Source organism: Camelus bactrianus, chromosome 1 (assembly GCF_048773025.1).
Source record: "Camelus bactrianus isolate YW-2024 breed Bactrian camel chromosome 1, ASM4877302v1, whole genome shotgun sequence".
Classification (NCBI taxonomy): Eukaryota; Metazoa; Chordata; class Mammalia; order Artiodactyla; family Camelidae; genus Camelus; species Camelus bactrianus.
The window spans coordinates 120880825-120907504 of record NC_133539.1 but is presented as its reverse complement, the minus strand read 5'-3'; the positions used below and the strand labels follow the sequence as shown (position 1 = coordinate 120907504).

Genomic DNA, 26680 nt, shown 5'->3' with positions numbered 1-26680 from the left:
GGTGGGGAAGGAAAAATTGGGAGTTTGGGATTTGCAGATACTAACTACTATATTTAAAATAGATAAACAACAAGGTCCTACTGTACAGCACAGGGAACTATATTCAGTACCTTGTAATAGCCTATAATGAAAAAGTATATGAAAAGGAATATATAACACACACACATACACACATATATAACTGAATCACCATGCTGGGCACCAGAAATGAACACATTGTAAACAAACTATTGCGTCAATTAAAAAAAAAAAAACAAAAACCCCACTTCCACAAGAATCCCTGACTCTGCTTCTTGGGACCCAGACCTAAAATCCAGTATAATACCGTTTTTCTTAACCAGCTGTTTTGTCTACAAATGGGGAAGAATCTAGGTGGAACAAAAATGTAACTGACCATACTTTAATTAAAAAATAAATAAAATAAATTTAAAAATTTAAAAATCAATATGCAGAGTGAGGAAAAACACCAAAACCCAAAACACACGAACAAAAACTGTTCCTTACTATCTAAGGAATGGTTCCATTGAGAAAACTCACATTTTTGTATGTAGGTCAAAAGCCACCAGGATAAACATTTCAATTAAACTCAAAGTTTACACTGTTCAAATAGTAGTCTAGTTAGTCCAAGAAAAATGACTCCACAAGGTCCTACTGTACAGCCCAGGGAACTATATTCACTCTCTTCTAATAACCTGTCATGAAAAAGAATGTGAGAAAGAATATATATGTATAACTGAATCACTACGCTGTACACCAGAAACTAACACAACATTGTAAATCAACTCTACTTCAATAATTAAAAAAAGGGGGGGAGGGCATAGCTCAAGTGGTAGGGTGCGTGTTTAGCACGCACGAGGTCATGGGTCCAATCTCCAGTACCTCTTCTAAAAATAAATAAACCTAATTACCTCCCCACCTTCAAAAAAACCAAAACAACAACGACAACAACAATAGCCCCCGCTCCCCCGTCCAAAACAACAAAAACAGACAAAAAAAAAAAAAGAAACAATGGCTGAGATGGAAGTTTGGTGTCTGGCTAGTGCCCCGGATGGATACGCCCACACCTACCTTCCCGAGGGCTGCAGATCCCGAAAACGAGGTCATCTTCAATGTGCTGGAGGATGTCAAAATTCTCAACGTAGAAGACCATCTCCGGCCTGCCGCTGATCTCCTCGAGCTGGGTGACGTTGGAGCCGAACACGCCCACAGAGTAGATGATGATGCCTTCTTGCCGGAGCGCCACCGCTGGCTCCTTGACGGCATCCTGAGCCTCACCATCCGTGATGAGGATGAGGAACTTCCTGACACTGGGCCGGGCCCCCTTGGCCGGGCTGAAGTACTGAGACACGAAGGTCAGGGCACTGCCGGTCAAGGTGGTCTCTCCAATGTGAGCCATTCGGTCTATGGCATCTGTAATGTCCCCCTGGGACCCATATGTGTCGAGCTGGAACTCTTCCTTGTTGACGTGGCTGAACTGGACCACGCCGATCCGCACCCAGTCTGCCCCAATCTGAGATTTGCTCACCAGGTTTTTCATAAATGTTTTCATTTTGATGAAGTTGTCCAGTCCTATACTGCCAGAACTGTCCACCAGAAACATGATGTCTGCCTTCATCTCCTTGCAGGCTGCACGGGAGAAAGGAGGTGTTTAATTCAACTTGGCTTCATGTAAAAAGATGAAGAGTGAATGGGGAGACCCTAAACACAAATAATTCCCTATCAGAGTTCAGTGCGTGCTTGGTAAGGACTCTTTGCTGGTAAATAAGGCATTGGAGGCCATAAAAGTGAGACTAGGCTATTGGTTAGTTAGTAATGTACGACTTGGGGCTTTTCAACCTCAGCACTGCTGACATTGGGAGCTGGAAAATTCTTACTGTGGAGGGAAATCCACGCACTGCAGGAGAGTCTAGGATGTTTAGCAGCCTCCCTGACCTCTACCTCCTTAGATGCCAGTCACCCTCCTTTGATTGTGACAACCAAAAATGTCTCTACACATGGCCAGCTCTCCCCCGGCAGGGCAAAATCATCCCTGGTTGAAAACTACTGATCCAGCCAGCTCTACAAGATTCCGCACAAGTTTTATTAAAAAGCAATCAAGCAGGGAGGGTAGAGCTCAGTGGGAGAGCATGTGCTTAGCATGCACGAGGTCCTGGGCTCAACCCTAGTACCTCTGTTCACAATAACTAAAATAAATAAACCTCATTACCTCCCCCAAAAGAATTATCAAAAAGCAATGCAAATAAACCTGAAATGCTCGTTAAAATCAGAAATCAGCTGATCATACTGGACATGTGGTATCTAATCATAGATCTCCCCTCCCATGGATTTGTGGGAAGATGCTAATTAATACTTAATAGAAACCAATGAATATGAATGCCTCCAAGTATCTTTCTTACCCTTCAGATACTAATTAGAGCAACACCTTAACGGGTCCTTAGTTTTGTTCTTGAGAATAAACAGCTACACAACTCAACCAGTCTCTGCCGGGACACTTCTGCTGTTTCTCTACACCTGTGATGTCAGATGGGGCAGGAAGGCGGCGTGGGCGCTGAAGTCAAAAGGCAAGGCCGGAAAGGGGGTGGGAAGGATAAACTGGGACTTTGAGAGTTGCAGATACTAACTACTATGCATGAAATAAATAAACAACCGGTTTCCTCTGTACAGCGCAGGGGACTGTGTTCAATATCTTGTAGTAACCTACGATGGAAAAGAGCATGAAAAGGAATCTATGTGTGTACACGTATGACTGAAATACGATGCTGTGCACCAGAGATTGACACAACATTGTAAACTGACTGGACTTCAATTAAAAAAAAAAAAAAGGCAGGGCCACCCCTTCCCCTACCTTCTTCAGCACAGATCTCCTGAACAACCTGGTTTCTGATGTCTTTCAAAGCGTCAAAGTCGTGCACGTAGTACACCCGCTTGTCCTCGCCCGCGATCTGGCGCAGCTGCGTCTGGTTCGCGTCCTTGACCCCGACGGCGTAGACGTGGACCAGCTCCTGCCTCAGTCTCTCCGCGGGCTCGGCGACGCTGTCGTGGGCCGCGCCGCTGGTCAGGACCACCAGGTGGCAGGGCACGCGGCCTCCCCGCTGCCGCTTGGCCTTCTGCAGGAGGCCCAGGGTCAAATTCAGGGCGGCACCCGTGTTGGTCTTCCCCCCCATCTGCCGGATGTTCTCGATGGCCTTGCCCACGTCGTGCTTGTTCGTGTACTTGCTGATGTCAAACTCCAAGTCTCCGCGGTCGGCGTACTGCACGGCCCCGACCCGCACCTTCTGGGGAGCGATGTTGAACATTCCTACGACCTCCGACAGGAAGGTTTTCATCTCCTGGAAGTCAGTGGCCTGGACGCTCCTGGAGCCATCGATGAGCAGATAGATGTCTGCTTCCTCCGTGTCCGCGCAACCTGCAAGGCAACCCAAGACTGAGCGAGGCACCGGGGCCAGTGTGACCGAGAAGCAGGGCAGGCAGGGAGGAAACCAGTCCCAGCCTCTGCAGACAGCAAAGTGGGACAGAGCTTCTCGGGAAGAAAGACCCACTCTGCTGGCTGGAGCCACGGGGTCTTGGCGCCGGGCAGGCCGAGTGAAGCGTTCCAGGCTGTTTAACATGGCTGGCGCTAATTCTCCACCCACAATCTGGACAGAGTCAAAGATGAGAAAGAAAACCTGAAGATGCTTTTTATCAGTCACTTCTCTTATCGGCAAAAGAGTCAAGTGGGGTGTTGTGAACGAGAGGAGGTATTTAGCTGGATGTTGTGGGTAGATGCATGCTCTTTCTTGAAATCTTGAACCAAGGGTTTACTCCTCATCCACTCCTAGTCAATTAACACGACTAGGGGGCTTGTCAGTGGCCTTATTCATGTCAGACGAGGACAATTTTATAGTCAACATACAGGGGAACCTGCCAGGAAAGAGAGAAAAAAAAGTGCAGGGAAGGGGGAGAAACAAAAGGAAGGTATTTGGGGGGCTGAGAAATCATGAAAATCTAATTAAAGCTGCACACAAGAGGAAATAAAAAGGGAAACCCCTTCTCCCCAGGCCAACACCTCAATAGCTCTTACTCTATCCAACTTCACCCTTCCTATTATCCAGTTAAAGTTAAAAAAAAAAAAAAAAACCCAAACTAGGAACTCACTCTCCAGCCTTTCTGTAGACAGAACACCTGACAGACAAGATTGTCATTTTAAGTGATATAAGCCAGAAAATGAAAGAAAAATGCCATTATGAGATCACTTATGTGTGGAATCTAAAAAAAAACAAAGACACACCCTACTTCAAAAAGACACCTGCACCCCAATGTTCATAGCAGCACTATTTGTAATAGCCAAGACATGGAAACAGCCTAAATGTCCATCAGTGATGACTGGATAAAGAAGATGTGGTGTATTTATACAATGGAATACTATTCAGCCATAAAAACCAACAACATAACGCCATTTGCAGCAACACACGCATTCCTGGAGAATGTCATTCTAAGTGAAGTAAGCCAGAAAGAGAAAGAAAAATATCACATAAGATCACTCATATGTGGAATTAAAAAAAAAAAGAACATAAATACAAAACAGAAACAGACTCATAGACATAGAATACCAACTTGTGGTTGCTAAGGGGGCTGGGGGTGGGAAGGGACAGACTGGGATTTCAAAATTTGTAGATACTGACAGGCATATGCAGAATAAACAAGATTATACTGTGTAGCACAGGGAAATATATACAAGATCTTGTAGCTCACAGTGAAAATAAAATGTGACAATGAATGTATGTACGTTCATGTATAACTGAAAAATTGTGCTCTACACTGGAATTTGACACAACATTGTAAAAGGATTACAACTCAATTAAAAAAAATTAAAAAAAAAAAAAGAGGACACAAATTAACTTATCTACAGAACAGAAACAGACTCACAGAAAGAACAATCTTATGGTTACCAAGAGGTAAAGGGAGTGGGAAGGGATAAATTGGGAATTGGAAAATTTGCACCCCTTGGGGAGTGATGGAAATGTTAGCTGTCTTGATTGTGCTGGTGGTTGCATGGGTGTCTACATCTATCAAAATTCACCAAGTTGTACATCTGAAATGTGTGTAGTTTACTGTGCAGGAACCGAATCACAATAAAGGGGTAAAAAAGAGAGAGAGAGAGAAAGGCTGGGAAGAATCCTTCTCAGCAAAAGGCTTTACCGGATTTGAGGGTTGCCGTCCGCTCCGAGACCACAGAGACAGTGTGTGTGATCTGGTTCCGCAGCTTCTTCAGGAAGGTCTGGTTGTGGGCTGCCAGGTCGGAGAAGGTTTTCAGTTTGGAGACGTATTGCTCAGCAGGGTGAGATGCTATCTTCTCCAGCTGGGCATCACTGGCCCCCTCGATGCCCATGGTGAAGATGGTCACCCCCTGGCGCCGGAGGCTCGCGGCCGCCTTGGTCACGTTGTCCTCTGATGGGTGGTGGGTCACCAGCACGGCGATCTGCGGGACCCCCTGATTCTTCCGACTGCCGTTCTGTGCGCTAAAGACCTCCTTCCGGACCTTTCTCAAGGCGGCTCCAGTGTAGGCCTTCCCAGCCTGGGGAGAGAGGCTCTGGATGTCCCGGAGCACCACCGACTTGTTGACGCCCCGGCTCAGGGGGTTGATCACCTTGGTCTCGTTGCTGTAGGCCACCAGGCTGACCCGCATGCAGTGCTCCCTGACGTCCAGCGCAGACACACTTTCCTCCAGGAACTCTCGAAGATAGTCAAAGTCCTCCCAGCTGCCGTTGACGGACACATCCAACAGGAACACGACGTCAGCGACGGAGGGGCCTTGGCACACTGCGGGCAAGAAGGAGCAAACATGCAGTTTCAGCAGGAGGGGCAGCGTCTCCGCTCAGCTTTCGGAGGCACAGAGCTTCGCTGAGATCTGCTCTGATTAAAGTGGATCTGTGATGGAAACAGTCACATGTGAGCATCAGAAGACCTTCTAGCCTGCCTGATGCATGATATCTGTGGTTCTGAAAAGCCAAAGGACAAAGACATTTAAAACAAGAAGGGGTTCTGTCTGCGGCAGGGGTGTGGGTGTACGCATGTAAGTAAAGGTGGCAGCGGATAACTGAGAACTTGTTGACAGGTGACTGAGAATGGTCGGGGGTGTGTGTGTATGAAAGGCTCATCAGTTCTGAGCAATGATGAAAAGGGTTTACCACTGACCTTCATAACTATGAAGCTTTCTGCACTCGATCTGAGCTCAGAATTAGAATGAAAAAAAAAAAAAAGGCACAGAGAATTCGACTAGAGCTTGGCTATGCCCTTAAACAAGGAAGTAAGTGTATCAGATGAAAACAAAGCTGAGATCAGCAGGTCCTGGGTTCAAATACTGGATCCTAGCTAAACTCCCAGCTTCAATTTCTCCATCTGTAAATATAGTTAACAATGATATTGATCTCACAGAGCTGTCATTTGTCATGGGGATTAAATGAGACAATGTGCTTCATGTGGGATTTGGCACAAAAAAGCCCCTCCACAAACAGAAGCCATGGTTACTGTATTAAAATCACTATTAAAATCATCAGTTATCGTCCAAACATTCTTTTTTTTTAATCACTTTTTTTAATTTTGGCAGGAGGGAGAGGTAACTAGGTTTATTTATTTCTAGAGGAGGCACTGGGGATTGAACTCAGGGCCTCGTGCATGCTAAGCAAGCGCTCTACCACTTGAGCTGTACCCTCCCCTCCCATATAGTCCAAACATTCTTAAGGGATGGTCATGGAACAGCAACTGACGTTCCAATATTTTCTTTGGACATAGGCTCATAATAGGATCCATATTTTCAGAGAGCCCCACAAGCAAACTGTTCTCTGTTGGGGATAATTAAATACGTTATTTAATTCAAACTGACTTAACGTGAGTTTCCTACGTCACTTCTTTGGCCTTGTACACTTGGAGCAAATTGTGTTTTTTATTGGCTCTCTCCTTCCTCTCTCTTGAATGATGTTCATAAACTCTTGGCCATTCTTTTTCTTTTTTTTTTAAGATTTTTTTTTTGGGGTAATTAGGTTTATTATTTATTATTATTTTTAATGGAGGTGCTGGGTATTGAACCCAGGACCTCGCGCATACTAAGCACATGCCATACCCCTGAGCCATACCCTCCCCCCGTCTTGGCTGTTCCTGTTAAGAGAATAGTACAAGAGGACCCACCAGGACAGCAGGTGGGGGTGGAGCAGAACACAGGGAAGCTCAGTTAGAGCAGAGCTGCAGGAAGCAGGCAGTGTGGGGCTGACAGGACACAGGCAGAGCCCCGACTCTGGACTGCAGCCTGGCCCCGGGCAGAGTCACATCACCTCTAAGAGCACCTGCCTGCAGGTTCCTCTCTGCAGAACAGGCATTTGAACTGCCCGTTTCTTGTTGTTTCGAGCTCTGACACTCTGTGGTGACATTCTGTGGCTTTAGGAGTCAAGTATTCCTTTAGGAGCAAATTCACCTTTTAAATGAACCAGAAATAAAACCACGCGGTAACTGAAGGGCAGGGAAACAGCTCTGATAGCTGGGGGCAGGGAGGAGGCGTCCCTGAATTTGAAGGAGCCTGTGAATGACGGGCAACATGGTTAGTGAAACACAGGAAACCAAGACTGACCAGGTCACTGGGTTTTAAATGGGTCCTCGCCAACATTTAACATCCAAACACGCAGCTCCGCTTTTGGGGAACGGATATGCACACGCATCTTCCTGAAGCATCTGATCATGCTCATCCCTACACACGCACCCCAGACCTACCTTCCACAAGGATGTCGTTGACAGCTCCCTCCGTGGACTGAGCCGCCTCCTTGAGGATCTGCGTCATGTTCAGGGAGAACGCGCCAAGGTCTCGGACCGTGCGGAGGCGGTAGTGGAACTGGGCCGTGGCCACGGCCTTCAGGGTCTCCTCGGACACACTCTGCGTCCCCACGGAGACGATCCGCACACCGTCTTTGCGCAGGGCCTCGGCGGCCTCTTCCACGGCATCCTCAGGCTCGGCCGAAGCCAGGACCACCAGGATCGGGGGAAACTGCTTCCTGTCCCTTCCGTTTGAGAAGTAGGTCCTGTGCGCCTCCCGGAGAGCGTTTCCCAGGCGCGGGGAGCCGCCCAGGAACCCGAAGTTCTTCTTGAGGTGGTTGAGCATGGGGCCCCGGCTCCTGAAGGCGCTGAGCTGGAACTCAGCGTGGAGCTCGTCGCTGTACTGGGCCAGCCCCACGCGGTACTTGTCCGCCTCTATGGGGAGGCTGCTGACCATCCTGCTGATGAACGTCTTCACCGGCGGGAAGGACTTCACTCCCAGGTGGTCGGAGCTGTCCACCAGGAACAGCACGTCGGCGTACTCAGGGCCTGCAAACCCACAGACCAGCAGAAACAGAACTAACTGTGAAAAAGTCCTGCCACGTTTAATGCCAACCGATGGGAGAGAACAGACTTTCACTTGTGTTTGTAGTAGCTCCCAAGGGGCTGAAAATAAGGCGTATTCTCTCGAGAAAAATAAACACTTGATTCTCGGGCTCATGTTTTCCCCACGCTCTCCTACCTGAACCGATCACGAAATTAACTGTCACTCTTGTGAGAAATTAGTTACAAAGAGGTGAATATAGAGAAGTAAAAAAAAAAAAAAGTGTTTTTATACCTTTAGTGCATAATCTCCCCTTGTTTCTTTTTTCTTTCAGAGTTTGACCTCAATCTGTATCAAGGGGCTACAAATTTTAATTGAGAATCACATCAAGGTTTTTGAACCGGGAAATCTGAAAAACAGCCTTTCAGCTGTGATCGCCATTCAAGAGAGCAACAAGTGACCTGGTTGATTTATAAACATATTAGCTTTGTATTCCAAAGAGCCAAATTGATGACAGTTTATAAAACCCTAAAAATCATAAATACAGGGTTGCCCTAATCTATTTTAAAGCCACGTACAATATTTTTTGATGAGACATGAGTATTATAATTGGTGAACTGATTCCCACATATGTAAAATGTAATAGAAAACAGGATACCTTCAGCCAGGAAAGGGATTATGGTTTAAGTTGCTGTTAAAAATGGAAGTTTTATGTAGGAATACAGTACTTGGCCACACTCTGAAGGCTTCATTCGATGCCAGATTCAAGGCTAGGGACATACTTTTATGTAACAGAATCATTCGGTTCGAGCACAAAATGTCATTAGCTGGTGGTCAGTCTTCTGGTTTGAATTTAGAGCTTTCATCATCAGATCCATTTCTTGTCCAGGAAAGGGAGGGAAGTACTCGTGTGTGTCTGGATACTATACATTTAAGAAAACACAGTGTAAATTAACAAGTAGTGGGAGTCTTAATTTGGTTATCAGCGAATTCTTCCAGCTCTGTCAAGCCATTCAATACACTTGGGCCTCAGTTTCCTCACTTTTAAAATGAGTAGATTCAACTAGCAAATATCTAAGGTTCCTTCTTACTCTGAGATTCTGATTATCTACAATGGTTATTAGATAAATTCTAATTCCACTAAAAGAACTTCAGTCTCTTCTGGTCTACAGCTACTAGCAAACCAGCTTTGACACCCCTGTGTTATTTCATTCTCTTTATAGCAGTCTGATCGAGGCAAAGTGGATACAGTCATTCTTTTCTTCTACATGACCTCATTTCAACTACTTTGAGATTCCTTTGATGATCAGATAGCCGGCAGCATCTCAGGGGGGAAACTCAGCGTGGAGGAATTCACATCTTTCGCCAAGAGAAGGCTGGAACCCCTCTGAGGTCTGCCAGGTGAGCCCCACCCATGATGGCTTGACTTGCGACCTCAAGTGACCCTTCTATTCATGGACAGACCTCCACATCTTGTGTGGAGAAAAGAAGTGTGGCCACGGCCCCGCGAGGCAGATACAGGTTCTGATCAGGCCCAGTGCCATATCTGAACCAGGAAACCATTGAGGGAAAAGCATTCTCTCTTTAAAAAGCTTAACATCAGGCCTAGTGAGACATCAAAGGAAGATGTCTGCAGGGTAAAGTCGAGTTCATCTCTTGCTTCCAAGGTCAGAGTCCTGGAGAATACTGGAAAGGGCTATCTAGGTGGCCTTGGACATGAAGTAACCAGTGTAAGAACCGACTCTTACCCTGGTGGCAGCAGTGAGGGTGAGGCCACGATCGTGACGTCAAGTCCACGGGACACAGATGGATGACAGGCAGTAGACAGCTATGGTGCCCTCTCTTCTATGTGTCTGCTAATTGTAAAGCACTTTCTTTACAATTAGCAGACACATAGTTTCAACCGGAGGAAAATCTGGATGCTTAACGAAGGCAATGTTTTGGCACAAATGAATGAGAAAGGGACAGTTCAGTTTTTCCAGGCTTGAAACTAATATTGAGAGAATTTTCTTGCAACCTCCCAGAAGACCTCAAAGGAGTTGAAACTGAGGACAAAAAACCACCTCTCATCTCTCCCTATTATTAACAAGGAGTAAGGTCCAGAAACAAATGATCTTTAAAGGAACACAGGGTGACACCGAAAGAAACTGAGCTGCTGCTCCCATCCTAAACATCGACAAAATCAAAACAAAGCAAAACAGAACTCCTAACTTTTAAGCAAGTCAAACTCAGAGATTATCTATTTTCCATCATGAAAATGAAATAATTTTTTTAAGGTTTTTTTTTTCCTTACCAGAATGTTGGTTGATGGAAACATGGGAACATACGATCACGAGGAACAAAATCAGCAGCATTTTCATATTATAACCTGAAACGTCGCCAACTGGAAATCTGAAAAGGCAAAAATATAAACATCGAAAATTGTTGTGGGTATTATCTGGAAATCAAGTCTCACACATGTAAGAGCACACGAAATTATATAATCAATTGAATGCAATAGGAAACAAGGAATTTCTGAGGTTCCCTGACCGTTTGGATCTGTGAAGGGCCTTAGAGAAAAATGAACCACTAGCATTTACAGACTCACTCAAGTTGCTCGTGGACTGCAGACCCTGCAGAAACATGAGATTTTGGATTGTCAGTGGCAGCCACCAGATGCATTTTGGTTCTACCAAGATTACGTGCTCCTAGTCATCCTTTTCCCTGTATCCTAATGTCACCCTCTGCCCACTCACTGCCAAGACAATTCAGAGTTCACAGCCAGGACACAGTGGAAGACCTGGTCTGTAATTTCTCCATCATGAATACGTGGGTGTGTTTCCTATCTGAGAAATACTTTGAGATGCGGTCCGAATTCTGTTTTCTCCTTTTCCTGCATGAGGATGAAGTTCACATTTCCCTTTATTCCTAAATTTGAGAGAAGGCATAAAAAATAAGCAGCCACCCTTCATCTTCCATACAATGCCTTGTTCCTTGGAATGACTCAGTTTGAATCCCTTGGCTTCCAACTACCTAAAACTGCACGAAGCAACTTTCCCAATCCTAGTTTGACCTGAAGCATTTTCAGCCACATTGAATTATCCATCTCACGGGATAAAATAGGCTGATGATACTGATAATAAATATTTTCATTAAGCAGGTTGGGCTCATCCATTCACTCATTCAATCCCTGGAATGAAAAATAAATGGATCTATATGAATAAACCAGTATCTCTGTTTCTGGCTTAATTCTTACCCAAACATATACTTGAGAGATACAGCTGCCTCGTCCCTTGTAAGGCTCCTGTTGAGTAATATTGCACACTTTCAGAAACGGGATGCTGGCCATGAAAAATTCCATCCCCATTTCCTCACCTGCTCCATCATCCCTCTGACATTCTGGAATTTGGGACTCTGTTCTGTTCCTTCATAAGAAGCCTGGATGTTGCAAACTTTTTGGGCTCTGAGTCAACGTATCAATCCTGTTTCAGAGGAAATCAGTGAGCTGGAAGAGACCCTTAAGAGGTTGTTTTTAGCCCAATATTTCATTTTAGAGGAACTTTAGTCCCCGAGTGGATTGCCCAAAGTTAAAACCAAGTCCCACTTATCTGTACAAATTTCCTCCTAAAGTGTGTAAGAATAACAACAAGTTCTACCATTTGGGGAGATGTGACCGTGGGCCATCCTCCATGCTAATATCTTCATCCTTGTCCTCCTGTTTGATACTGACAGTCATGAAAGGCATTTTCACACACTGAGATATAGGGAAGGTACCCTGGCTTATACATGAATTTGCTTGAATTTGTGAATGAAAATACTGCAAACCATATCAGTAAACAAAAAATGCTGAAGCCATCAAGTCATCAGCCGCTGCCACCCCCCCACCCCAACCAGGGAAGACAAGCCTGTAGCCCGGCCTCTGCAGCCACTCACAGTGGTGCCCTCTGAGGGGACTCAGAACAAGAAAGGACAGGACACTGGCCCTAGATTGCTAGCCGCTTGTCAAAGGAATGAATTCAGTGAGCCCAAATGTTTGCTCCCTCCTATATATAGAAAAGCACTAAATTTTTTAACTTGAAGTGTCTGGTTTTCTTCAGTTAACAAATCATCTTTTAATGTTTTGACTACCTGGTGTTTGTTGTAAAGCTCCTATATATCCTGGCTCCTCCCCTACCTCTCTGGAGCAGTGCCTCAGAGCGATCTGAGAGGCTGTCATCCTGGGCTCGAGTCCTCAGAAATGTCCACCAAATAAAACATTACTCTCAACTTTTAGGCTGTGCATTTTTTATTTCAGTCGACAAATTTTATGCTAACAAAAATAGCCTGTTCGTGGTCTATCAAACATACATTGTACATTGGCTTCAATTATAAAAGAGCACATTGACCAGAAGTAAAGAATGTTCATGTTGAAAATAAAGATTAAATTCCTCTCTTCCTGGGACGTGAATGCTGGTCCTCCCTTGATGATAAGACTCCTCTCCCAGGTGCCAAGGCCACACTGACTCACCGCGTATGTGCAGCTTTGTTTTTTCTTTTTTTTAATCTTGAAGAAACGTATTCCTGACTCACTCATGTTTCTCTGTTCTGACAAGATGTAAAACTGCTGGAAACCCTGCTTCTCCCAGCAGTGCCTCAGAGTCACCTCAGAGGCCATCCTCGGGGTTACAGACCTCAGCTTGGCTCAGACAAAACTCTTTTGTATTCTTACTATTGATTGTTTATTGATTATTTTTGTCGGCAACAGCAACCTAGATGCAGGTCATACTAATGTTTCTATTTTGCAGATCAGGAAATAGAGTCATAAAGAAGACTGTGACTCATGGTCCCACAGATACAATGGGCCACAGGTAAGATGAGAGGCCACATCTGTCTGAGTCTAACATATGGATCGCCAAGCTCAGCTCCTCTGCGTCCCAAACTCAGCATTATGAACGCAAAGAGTGTCTCCAAGTTTCCGGGTTCTGTGTCTTTTTTTCTAAGTATTAGGAGATACTGGCACTTGTTTTCATGCCTTTTTATTTTTGCTTTCCAAAACCAAGACTTTAGGCTGTGCACATCTTTTTTTTTTTTAATAAACATCTTTATTGTTGTATGACCTCTTTTCTGTCTACACTATGAGCTTTTTAAGTGAGTGCTATCTTTAGGAGAGAGAAAGGAGAAGAGGTTTTAGGACGTTCCATAGGATAAACTCCAAAGGTGGGGAGAAAATGGTACTGAATGGAAGTTAGCACCTGGATTGAGGGGGTGAGTATAGCTCAGTGGTAGAGCGCCTGCTTAGCATGCAGGGGGTCCTGGTTCAATCTCCAGCACCTCCACTAAAAATAAAGAAATAAATAAAAACCTAATTTCCCTCCTCCACCTACCCCAAAATATATACAGTGCTGTATGTTATATTTCAATAAAACTAGAAGGAAAAAATTTTTTTAATCAGCTCTTTAAAAAAAAAAAAAAGAAAGAAAAGAAAAAAGACTAAGAATAGACTTATCATATGACCCAGGAATCCTGCTCCTGGGCACATATCCAGAAGGAACTCTACTTCAAAAGGACACCTGCATCCCAATGTTCATAGCAGCACTATTTACAATAGCCAAGACATGGAAACAGCCTAAATGTCCATCAATGGATGACTGGATAAAGAAGATGTGGTGTATTTACACAATGGAATACTACTCTGCCATAAAAAAGAATAAAATAATGCCATTTGCAGCAACATGGATGCACCTGGAGATCATCATTCTAAATGAAGTAAGCCAGAAAGAGAAAGAAAAATATCATATGAGATCGCTCATATGTGGAATCTGAAAAAAAAAAAAGAACATAAATACAAAACAGAAACAGACTCATAGACATAGAATATAAACTTGTGGTTGCCAAGGGGGCGGGGGGTGGGAAGGGACAGACTGGGAGTTCAAAATGTAGAATAGATAAATAAGATTATACTGTATAGCACAGGGAAATATATATATACACAAGATCTTGTGTCAGCTCACAGTGAAAAATGTGATAGTGAATGTATGTATGTTCATGTAGAACTGAAAGATTGTGCTCTACACTGGAATTTGACACAACGTTGTAAAATGACTATAAACTCAATTTAAAAAATGTAAAAAAAAAAAGACAGAATTTATAATTAACATCTTATAAACATGAAAAGCATTTTTACAATTTCAAATAAAAAGATAGAAGAAAGAAAAGAAAGAAGAAAAGAAAACAGATTGAAAAAAAAAAAAAACCAAAGAAACAAAAAGCAAAACTTGGATAGAATAGTGAGGATTAAGTAAGGCCACAATAGCCCCAAACAGCAGGAAGCACTGGAAATGTCCCCATGCTGGTGGTCAGTACCACTGGTCCATGAGAAGGTGAGTTCTCTGGGACAGCATCCAGCCAAACAATTTTCTTGCAGCCTTTAAATGAAATGCAAAATCTGGTGTGCTGTAAGGCTGTGCAATGTTGAAGCCCATGCAAAGGGCTCTTAAAATGCTTACATGCCCTGTTCTGTGTGTGCGGCAGGTACCAGTGGGAGGATTAAATCTCCACGTTAATGCTGAGGAGGCTTGGGTTCATTTTGACCACAGCAAACATGGATGCGTCGTCTGTAATCTGTATGGTGTTCCACTACCAGAGATGGCCAGGATGTACAGACTTACATTTTCAAAATATCCAAATATTTAAAATAAAAAATTTTAAGTCCTCCAAGACATGAGCAGGGAATGAAGGGGGTATGTATTCAAAGAAACAAAAGAAAACTTAAATTCATGGTACACACCATCTTAACAGTCAGATTGATTGCTTCTCATTATTGAAACACTCTCAAAGGTACAGCTCTCTTAAATCAGAAGTTTGTAGTACTCCATCCATTCTGATTCAAGCAAGCTGAGGCTAATACACCTTTTTATTTTTTAAAGGAAGTTATAATAAAAAGCCTTTTAAAAATCTGGATCTCTTAGCCTAATACCCTCAAGATCTATCTATGACGTTGCAAATGATAAGATTTCATTCTTTTCTATGGCTGAGTAGTATTCCATTGTGTATATATATGCCACAACTTCTTTATCCATTCATCTATGGATAAGTCAGACAGAGAACAACAAATATTGTCTGATTTCACTTATACATGGAATCTAATCAACCAAACAAATGAACAATGAAAACAGAAACAGATCCTTAAAGACAGAGAGCAAACTGGTTGTTGCCAGCAGGGAGCTGCGGGGTGGGGGATGAATGAAAAAGGTGAAGGGGATTAAGAGGTACAAACTTCCAGTTACCGAATAAATGTCACAGAGATGTAATATACACAGAGGGAGTATAATCAGTATAGAACAACTTTGTATGGTGATGGATGATAACTGGTCTTAGCAGAGGCAATCATTTCATAATACATAAAAATATCACATCACTGCCGTACACCTGAAACTGACATAATGTTGCAAGTTAATAATAACTCAGTTTAAAAAAAGAGAGTGAAGACAATCTGGATCTCTGTAAACTTTCTGTCCAGAAGGTACAATGTTTCTAATTTGAACTACAGCTGCAAAAGTTACACAGCCACCCAATCCTTGGCTTCAAACCCATAACATTTAGAACTTATGCAACACCTCTCCTGAGGCTACTAAGAACCAGGGGTTGCAGGAAGACCTCTGCCCCAAATGAGCTAATTCATAATCTAGGACATGTCTTTGAAAAAATATTAAAAGCCTAGAAGGGATACAAAAGAGACTTCAGCAGAATGAAGAGAAATGCCATTTTTTCCCTTCAAAACGAGCACGCAAGAGTCATCATTTCTAAGCACCAATTTAATTTTTCTGCAGAAACAAGAATCTTGTCAGCTTTTGTATTGTAAGAAATAACACAGGGTCTGCGCCACTAAGTTCGAGATAGACAGTTGGTTATTTAACCCCTGATCTTTTCACTATTTCCCATTCTCCCTTCTCGGAAGTCAAAAAGTAGGAAGAAAACATATTCGAGGTGAGAGTTAAGTTCATGTTGAGACGGTGCGGGATAAATCCCTGGCACACAACAGGAACAAATCAACACTGAGTCAACGCCGGTGAACAAAACCAAACCCAAGAGCAAGCGTGGGCCAAGCAAATGTCATCGGTTGACTGTTTGTGTCACACTTTCCCCTAAATGCATTTTCTGGAACCACGGAAAGAGGCTGTCTGTTGTGAGGTTGGCTCAGCAGAAACGGTACAGGCTGGACAGTCAACTTGCAACAAGGCGTTGAGACTCACTAGGAATGAAGTGCCCAGATAAGAAATTAGAAAAAGTTACAGAATTCCAAAGTACTTTAGAGATAATTTAAAGTACTAAAAATCTCAGCAGAAATCAGCAAAGTAAAAAACAAAGATGAAGAAAATTAAGTTTGAAAAACACCAACCTCACAATAGACTGAGGGAAAAAAAAATGAGGGAGACAGAAGACACAAAAGGTAAGTGTATAAAAGAAAAAGGAGACACAACTTTAGTAATAAGGCAAAGACTTTTTAAAACATCAAAACAGGAGTTTAAAATGTTCCCAGGAAGAAAGCCCGAGGTCCAAATGGCTTTATTGCCAAGTTCTATCAAGCTTTTAAGAAACAGATCAACTGAAATTTTTACCAATTATTTCACAGACTAAAAAAAGATGAGTATTAGCCCTTTTATTCCTTTTTTTTTAAAGATTTTTTAGGGGGAAGAGGCAATTAGGTTTTCATTTACCTTTAACAGAGACACTGGGGATTGAACGGAGGACCTCGTGCATGCTAGGCACGCACTCTACCACTGAGCTACACCCTCACCCCAGCACTTTTATTTCTATGGAGCCAGTATCATCTTGAAATGCAAACCAGCTAAGGACTGTGTGAGAAAGGAAAATGAAAGGCCCATTTTACTCATGAATATACATGTAAAAACATCCTAAATAAAACATTAGCAAATCAACTCGTTCAGGATATAAGGAAGATAGTACACCATTATCAGATTGGGTTTATCTCTAGTATGCAAGGGTGTTTTAAACTTGGAAGACATTTTTCCAAATAGGAAATGCAGATGGCCAATAGGCACGTAAAAAGATGCATAGCATCACTCATTAGCAGGGAAATGCAAACCGAAGCCACAATGAGATGTCACCTCACACCTCTCAGAATGGCCATGATGAAAGAGAACACAAATAACAAGTTGAGAGGGTGTGGAGAAAAGGGAACCCTTGTGTACTGTTGGTGGGAATGTAGTTTGGTGCAACCACCGTGGAAAACAGTAGGGAGGTTTCTCAAAAGTCTAACGATAGAACTATCATATGACCCAGCAATCCCACTCCTGGATCTATATTTGAAAAAAACAAAAACAGTAATTCGAAAGGACAGATGCACCCCAGTGTTCATTTGCACCATTTACAACAGCCAAGACATGGAAACAACCTAAATGTCCATCAACAGGTGATTGGATAAAGAAGATGTGGTATATTTATACAATAGAATACTACTCAGCCATTAAAAAGGATGAAACAAGCCATTTGCAGCAACATGGTTGGACTTGAAGGACATTATGCTAAGTGAAATAAGTCAGATAAAGACAAATACTGTATGATAGCGCTTATTTGTTGAATCTAAAAAATACAACAAACTAGTGACTGTAACAAAAAAAAGCAGACTCACAGATAAAGAGAACAAACTTATGGTTACCAGTGAGGGGAGAGGGGCAATATAAGGGTGGGGGAGTAGGAGGTACAAAGTATTGGGTATGAGATAGGCCCCAGGATGTACTGTACAACATGAGGAATACAGCCAATATTTTATAATAACTGTAAATGGAAAGTAACCCTCAAAAATCATGTAACAATAAAAATAAAAAATATAATATTGAAGAATTGCTTTAGTTTTTAAAAAGGAATAAATATGGTCTAAAAATTAGAAAGCACATAAATATTACTTACCATATCAACAGATTAAAGGAGACAAACTAAAAATATGAATACAAAATCAAAACAGACTCATAGACATAGAATACAAACTTGTGGTTGCCAAGGGGGTGGGGGATGGGAAGGGATAGACTGGGATTTCAAAATGTAGAATAGATAAACAAGATTACACTGTATAGCACAGGGAAATATATACAAGATCTTATGGTAGCTCACAGAGGAGAAAATGTGTGACAATGAATATATATATGTTCATGTATAACTGAAAAATTGTGCTCTACACTGGAATTTGATGCAACATTGTAAAATTATTATAAATCAGTAAAAAATGTTAAAAAAAATATGAAAAGAAACCACCCATCAATTCATAATTAAAAAAGAAAAACTTAGCAAATGAGGAGTAGAAGGAAACTTACTTAACCTGGTAAAGGATACATTTTAAAAATCTGCAATATATAAATCATCCTAGTGGGGAAATACTAGGAGTACTCTCTTCTCTGTTTAAAATGAGGAACTAGAAAAGGTGGCCCTCTTTCACTCCAAGGTTCTGGAAAAATTAAAGCCACAAGGATTGAAAGAAGAGTAAGAACAAATAAAATTGTCACTGTTTGCAAGTGACATGACTGTCTACATCTGTAGACAAATTATTAAATACAACAAGTATTCAAGATGTCTTTGTGTAACATCAAGATGTAAAAGTCAATTGCATTTCAATAAATATGCAATAAGCAACTAGAAAACAATGGTCTTTTTAGAAGAGTCAGGTTGACATACCATCAACATATCAAACACCAAAAAAATTTTAAAGTGTAAAAGACTGATAGCAAAATTTACAGAACTTTACTGAAGGACAATACCCCAAAGGCATGGAATAGACTGCCCAGAGACGCCCATGTATAGTTGCCTTGTAGACCAGTGGGATGGGAGGGGAATGGCTGTTTACCTGGAAACAGGTGAAGTTGTATCTCTCCTTCACACTGTACACATGGGTAAGGCTCTTAAATGTTTAAAGCAAAATTTTAAAATATTGCATAAAAATCATCAGTGGATATATTTTTGACCTTGGTTAGGGTTAGAGAAGATTCCTTAAACAGGACACAGAAAGTACCCACACCTCCCAAATTAATAAATTGTATTATATTAGAATGAGAACTTCAAAGACATCTAAAAGAAAATGGAAAGACATACTGGAAAAAGATAGTCACAATACTGACAGAGGATGGGTATCAAAAACATATCAACGTTCCTAGAATTTCTAGGAATAAATAACCCAAAAGAAAATGGGGGAAAAAGCATGAATGGAAAACATAGAATTAAAAAACATATGGGCACTAACTGTGTGAAGAAATATTCAAACTCACTTGTGCTCAGGGAAATACAAACCAAGAGCTCATTGAAGTATCATTTTACAACTGGCAAAAATTAAAAAGTCTGATGAAATCGAGTATTGGAGAGGATGTGGATACGCAGGACCGCACCCACCCTGTCGGTGGAAGGGTAAATCGGTACTACCACTTTGGAAGACAGTTTGGCATTACCTCGTAACACTGAACGTGCTTTATGCCCTATGACCTGGCAGTTCTACCTCCAGAGAAGTTCTTGCACATATAGGTAAGGTGATGTGTTTAAGAACCATCAACAAAATAAAAATGCAACTTCCTGAATGGGAGAAAATATTTGCAAATCTTTTATTTGATAAGAGGTTAATATCCAAAATGTATAAAGTCTCGTGCTGCTCAATAGCAAACCTCAATAGCAAGTGACTCAATGAAAAAAACGGTCAAAAGATCTGAATAGATATTTTCTCAAAGAAGACATACAAATGGCCAACAGGCATGTGAAAAGATGCCCAACAGTACTGTCCATCAGGGAAATACAAATCAAAGCATCAGTGAGATCATCTCCCGCCTGTCAGAGTGGCTATGATAAAAATGACAACAAATGACAGATGTTGCAGAGAAAAGGGAACCCTCGTGCGCTGCTGGTGGGAATGTAAATTGGCGCAGCCACTGTGGAAAACAGTATGGAAGTTCCTCAAAAAATTAAACATAGAACTACCATTTGATCCAGCAATTCCACTTGGGTATTTATCTAAAGAAAATGAAAACATTAACTTGAAGAAATACATGCACCCTTGGGTACACTGTAGCACTGTTTACAATAGCCAAGATATTGAAGCAACCTAAGCGTCCATTGGTGGGTAAATAAGGAAATTGTGGTGTGTATATATGTGTGTATCTACACACACACACACACAAAAATATATACAACAGAACATTATTCCATCATGAAAAAGAATGAAATCTTGCCATTTGCAGCAACAAGATGAATGGGCTTTGAGGGCATTATACTAAGTGAAATAAGTCAGACAGAGAAAGACAAATACTGTATGATCTCTCTTATATGTATAATCTAAAAAACCCCAAATAAACCCCCCAAAAACCCCACAAAACAAAAAACAATCAATCTCATAGATGCAGAGAAACATTGATGGTTATGAGAGGTGGGGGTAGGGGTTGGGATGGATAAACAGGTATTATCTTTTAAAAATTTTAAAAACTAAAAAAAGAAAACAAAAGAAAAAACAAATATTGGGAAGGAAGAAATCAACTTTCTTTGTTCAGACATGACATCATAATCTATGTAGAAAATCTGAAAGAATAAAATGCTCCTGAAACTATAAGCAATTATGGCAAAGTTGCAAGATACAAGGTAAATATAGAAAAGTCAACCACTTTCCTATATACCAGCAATGAACCGGTGAAATTTGAAATTAAAAACACAGCGTCATTTACATTAGCTTCCCCTCAAATTAAATAATAAATCTAACAAAATATATACAAGATCTTTATGAGGAAAATGATGAAACTCTGATGAAAGAAACCAGAGAAGAACTAAATAAATGGAGAAGTGTTTCATGTTCATGGAAGGAAGACTCAGTATTGTCAAGATTTCAGTTTTTCCTAATTTGATCTATAAACTCAACACAATCCCAATCAAAATCTTAGCAAGTTATTTTGTTGTTATTGACAAACCGATTCTAAAGTTTATACGGAGACAAAGGTGGAACAGTCAATGCCATACTGAAGAAAGTTAGATGATTGACACCATCCGACTTCAAGACTATACTTACTATAAAGTTACAGTAATCAAGACGATGTGGTACAGGCACACCTCAGAGATACTGTGGGCTCAGTTCCAGACCACTACAATAAAGCAAGTATCTCAGTAACACAAGTCACATACATTTTTTGGTTTCCTAGTGCATATAAAAGTAATGTTTACGCTAGACTGTAGTCTAAGTGTGCAGTAATATTATGTCTAAAAAAAGCAATGTACATACCTTAATTTAAAAAACCACTTTATTGCTAAAAAATGCTAACCATCATCTGAGCCTTCAGGGTATTGTAATCTTTTTGTTGATGGAGGGCTTGAAATACTGTGAGAATCATCAAAATGTGTCACAGAGGGACGAAGCGAGCAAATGCTGTTGGAAAAATGGCTGATAGACTCACCTCGTGCAGGGCTGCCACAAACCTCCCATTTGTGAAAAGTGCAGAATCTCAATCGAGTAAAGCACAATATAACAAGGTCTGCTCGTAATTGTGGAAATACACACAGATCAACGAAACAGAGCAGAGAGCCCAGAAACAGACCCACGTAAATACTGTTAACTGATCTTTAAGAATCAGAAGTCATACAATGGAGAACAGAACATCTTTTTAATAAATGGTGCTGGAACAACTGGACATTCTCTCACACACACACACACAAAGAAGAAAGAAAGAAAGAAAAGAAAAAGGAAAAAAAATCCAGGCACAGACCTTTTACCCTTCACAAAAAGTAACTCAAAATGAATCACAAACCTAAATATAAACACAAAACTATAAAACACTAGAAGGTAACAGAATAAAATCTAGATGACCTTGGATTTGACAACACCGAAAGTACAACTCATGAAAGAATTAATGGAGAAGCTAGATTTCATTAAAATTGAAAACTTCTTATCTGTGAAAGCAATGTCAAGAGAATGAGAAGACAAGACGGAGACTGGTAGAAAATTTTTGCAAAAGGTACATCTGGTAAAGGACTGTTATCCTAAATATGCGAAGAACTCCTAAAACTCAACAATAAGGGTACAAACAACTGAATTTAAAAATGGGCCAAAGACCTTCACAGACACCTCAAGGAAGATTTACAGAAGACAAAAGCATATGAAAAGATCCTCCACATCACGTTATCATCAGGGAATTGCTAATGAAAATAACTAGATTACCCGTTTATTAGAATGACCAAAATCCAAAACACTGACACCACCAAACGCTGGTGAGGGCGTAGGGCAACAGGAACTCTCTCAAGTTGTTAGTGGGAATGCAAAATGGCCATCACTTTGGAAGACAGCTTGGTGGTTTCTGACAAAACTAAACATACCCTCACCAAACAATCCAGCAATCCTGTTCCTTGCTATATGCCCTAAAGGAGTTGAAAACGTATGTCCACACAGAAATCTGCAAAGGGATGTTTATAGCAGCTTTATCCATAATTGTCAAAACCTGGAAAGCAACCAAGAAGACCTTTAGCGGGTGAATGGATAAATAAACTGCGGGACATCCAAGATAGGGGAATATTATTCAACACTAAAAAGGAATGAGCTGTCAAGCCATGAAAAGACAAAGGAACCTCAGATACACATTACTAAGTAAATAAAGCCATTATGAAATGGGTACGTACTGTATGATCCCAACTGTAGGACATTCTGGAAAAGGCAAAACTATGAAGACAGTAAAAAGATCAGTGGTTGCTGACGGGGGCGGTGGGGAAGAAGGAATGAACAGGGAGAGCAGAGATGATTTTTAGGGCAGCAAAATTATTCTATGATCTTATAATGGTATATACACGTCATTATAAATTTATCCAAATCCAAAGAGCGTACAACACCAAGAGTGAACCACAATGTAAACTCCGGACTGTGGTAATAATGTGTCGTTGTAGATTAGTCCACTGGAACCAGTGTACCATTCTGATGGGGACTGCTGATGGTGGGAGAGACTACTAATGTGTGGGGATGGGAGGCATGTGAGAAATCTCTGTACCTTCTGCTCAATTTTGCTGTGAATCTAAAACTGCTATAAAAAAAAACAGAGTCTATTAAAAAAAAAAAAGCAAACCAATTATAAACACAAGATCAGGATAGTCGTTACACAGGATATGGGAGGCAGGGGAATGAATCGACAGGGAACTCATTGTAGATACAAGATTTTGTTAATATTCCAGTTTTCATATGGTGGAGTTTCATAGGTTTGTTACAATATTAATAAGCAAGCAAATAAACAAAGTCTTGCAAAGACTCACGGATGAATGTGTGTAATGAGCTAAAGGTTAGAATTAATCCAATTCTGCGTCCCTGAGATCCAATAAATGTATAGATAAAGAATAACCAATTTTTAAAGTTAAATAAGTTATAGGAAAGGAAAAGAAAACAGCAATTAAGCTGAGTCCAGTGACGTGTTGCGGGGAGGTATAGAACAGTTACAGGGAGAAATTTGTCCCCCCGAGACTGTCATCTGTGCCACGTTTTGTGTTAGTGGAATGGGAAACAGGAAAGCAAGAACACATTTCGGCCAAAAACTTTCCCCAAGTTTATAACTCTGTCCGGCATCCTGCAGGACCCAATTGAAGGCACTCGAATAAACAAACTTTCACCAAAGATAAACCGTCTATGCGCACCCAAAATCTGATCTGTGCGTCCTCTCTCTGCATTGGAAGGGTGTCACTGAGCCGTGGGTGTCAGCTGGGGACTGCATGTCCCAGACCCACTTGCAGTGGCTAAGTGGCCACTGGGCCAGCAGAATTGATGTCACCCACTTCCAGGCCTTATGCCTCTCACAGGGTGCTCCCCCATCCTTTCCTGGCTGGAATGGAGACAACCCCAAAGCCAAAAATTAAAGATGGCAGAGCTACTCTCAGCCTGGGGGCAGAATGGCCACGTGGAGAGGTCCTGTGCCATGAATGCACGCATCCACCTACTTCTGTTACATCAGTAACAGTGATGATTTTTTGGTTTTTAATGGTCAGGTTGTTTATTAAGGAGGCAACCACATATACAAGTTCGGCTACAGAAATGTTTGCAAATCAAACTTCATGTGATATAAAAGGACTGCGTGTAAATGTCAAAATGGACACCTGTGTATTCAATAAAAGTTAAATATACATAGTCTAGATCATTCTAGAGTTATACAAACATCTGGGGACACATGTATCTTTCCTTTCAGAAAAACCTTTTTTTAATAAAAGTGATGTATTTAGGTAATAATTTTTAAAAATATCTGACAATTATGAATGGTCCCCAGTATTACAAAATGTGATTTAGGTATGAAAACCAAAAAAAAAAAAGAAAAAACAGCCCTTCAGAGAGTGTTTTACATTATACAAACAAGTTTTGTCGAAAAATGATCCAGCAAATGCTTAAGAATATTTATATTTTTTCCCAATTCTGTATCAACACACACACAAAAATAACACTCAAACATTGAGAAAATTAAATAACTTTGGAAGCAGAGCACACTTATCACTGTGTTTTTGTGGATACATTTTGGGGTATATTTGCTACAGCAGCAAGTGTCACTCAAACCAATGCAGCCGCCAACACCTGTGATGGTGGGGCACCATGAAACAGCGGGGACAGGAGAGGATGTGGCAGGGCTTAGTAGGAGGGGGCCGAACAAATGCCCGAGCACAGGGGGGCTCGCTCCATGAAGAATGCCTTGCAGTTCCCAACACTGAGGGCACGCTCTGATTACACTGCCATTCAGCTGCAGGCTGCGTAGCCTAGTGGTTCAACTCACAGGTTCTGGCATCAGACTTAAATCAGGATTAAAATCCTGCTCATGTGGCCCACTGACTCATGACAGACAAGTAACTTAACCCCTCTGAACCTATTTCTCAGACATAAAATGGTGTCAGTGGCCACACCCACTCCAGGGAACGGCTGCGGGGGTTAAATGAATTGATGTAAAGGAGTTGGCAGAGCGTTCGCTTTGCTGTAGATTTTAAATAAATGTCAGCTGTTATTCTTTTTGCTTTTAATTGCCATCTTTACAGTGGGACAGCTTGTAGGTACAGCAGTCTAGGAAAACCACTTGCTAAGGGGTGCCCTGGAAGGGAACTCTATTTACTTCCTCTCCTCAAGTCGTTCCCACCCACATTTTCAAACCTTAACACTTGTATAGGCTCATACAGGTAAAAACATCTGCGGAAGTAAACCCTTTGCCCCCTTTCCAAGCCCTGTGGTAGCCATTACCTTCCTGGGCCCTGAGAGCATCTCTGTGAGGAAAACAGGAATTAGGGTTCCCATTTTACAAAGGAGACATCTGAGGGTGAGCGAGGTTAAGCACCCCCCAGCTCCCAGCTAGCCTCTGGGCATGAGCCCCGGGCTTCTTCCACTACATCCAAACGCTTTCCATGCGGCACAGCCTGGAACTATCCGGTTCTCTGAGGATGAACGAATGTCATCTCCTGTGTTAGAATGTATCATCTGTTTGTAATGACTTTTTCTTTTTCTTTTTTTTTTTTTTTTTTGCTGAAAACTGTTTCTGTAAATTATCTCCCTTCTCAATGAATTAGGATCAACTGCTGTGAATCTCTGCTGTTTACAGCTGGTTCCATCAGGTCTGAATGGAGGTCTGCATCTCCAAGTTGCTGTTTTTCCCTCTTTGGCTGAAGTTACAACAGAGCAGCCATACTGACACAGTTCAGAGGCCAGCAATGACGTCAGCTGGTCTGAGGTCTGTCCAGCAATACCAGAAGGACCAGAGAGCTAATGAAACACATTGGGTCACTGATAAAATATTTTTAATCCTTGCAGCTAAATCAAAAGCATCCACGGCTTAGGGTGGCAGGAGGTTGGAGTTAAACCTAACTGGTCCTGTTTAGCATCCTAGCAGTTAAACATCTACTCATTGTTGACCTTGCAAGTTTCAGGTTTAGAAAAATCAAGAGGTAACTAAAGAGATTCAGACACAGAGCAGCATTCTCAAATTGGCATGGATTTTCCCTATCAGCTCTGAAAAATGTTGGGTGCCTCTGAAAAATATTCCAACCTCACACTGAACAAACAAAATAAAGGGTAACTCCTAAGAGCCTTCGTTTGGCAGAAGACCTAAATAGACATTTCTCTGAAGAAGACATGCAGATGGCCAACAGGCACATGAAAATAAACTCAACATCACTAAATAATTAGAGAAATACAAATTGAAACCACAATGAGGTATCATATCACACCAGTCAGAACGGCCATCATCAATAAGTCTACAAAGAATAAATGCTGGAGAGGGTGTGGAGAAAAGGGAACCCTCCTACACTGCAGGTGGGAATGTAGTTTGATGCAGCCACTATGGAAAACAGTGTGGAGGTTCCTTAAAAAACTAAAAATAGATTCACCCTATGACCCAAGAATCCTAACCCCAGGCATATACCTGGAGAAAA

General features: G+C 41.7%; 1 protein-coding gene and 2 non-coding genes across 5 annotated transcripts in view; 2 read left to right on the top strand and 1 right to left on the bottom strand.

The window, feature by feature from the left end:
* Positions 1-26680, bottom strand: part of COL6A6 (collagen type VI alpha 6 chain) — a 148135-nt gene that overhangs the window by 92016 nt on the left and 29439 nt on the right. For 2 of the 3 annotated variants that reach the window (XM_045521376.2, XM_074372212.1), the window contains exons 2-6: positions 10617-10714; positions 7741-8328; positions 5179-5799; positions 2846-3406; positions 1069-1626 (exon numbers count right to left, since the gene is read on the bottom strand). In XM_045521376.2, the coding sequence (XP_045377332.2) occupies positions 1069-1626; positions 2846-3406; positions 5179-5799; positions 7741-8328; positions 10617-10683 (2395 nt within the window). In that variant the 5' untranslated portion in view covers positions 10684-10714. Of the gene's footprint in view, positions 1-1068; positions 1627-2845; positions 3407-5178; positions 5800-7740; positions 8329-10616; positions 10715-11677; positions 11887-26680 lie in introns of those variants that run through there. The other variant, XM_045521375.2, reaches the window with a different exon arrangement.
* LOC123618618 (small nucleolar RNA U2-19) lies at positions 5905-5984 on the top strand. The gene has a single exon (XR_006727059.1). It is a non-coding gene; the product is annotated as a small nucleolar RNA U2-19 (small nucleolar RNA).
* LOC123618617 (small nucleolar RNA U2-30) lies at positions 6145-6214 on the top strand. Its single transcript, XR_006727058.2, has one exon. It is a non-coding gene; the product is annotated as a small nucleolar RNA U2-30 (small nucleolar RNA).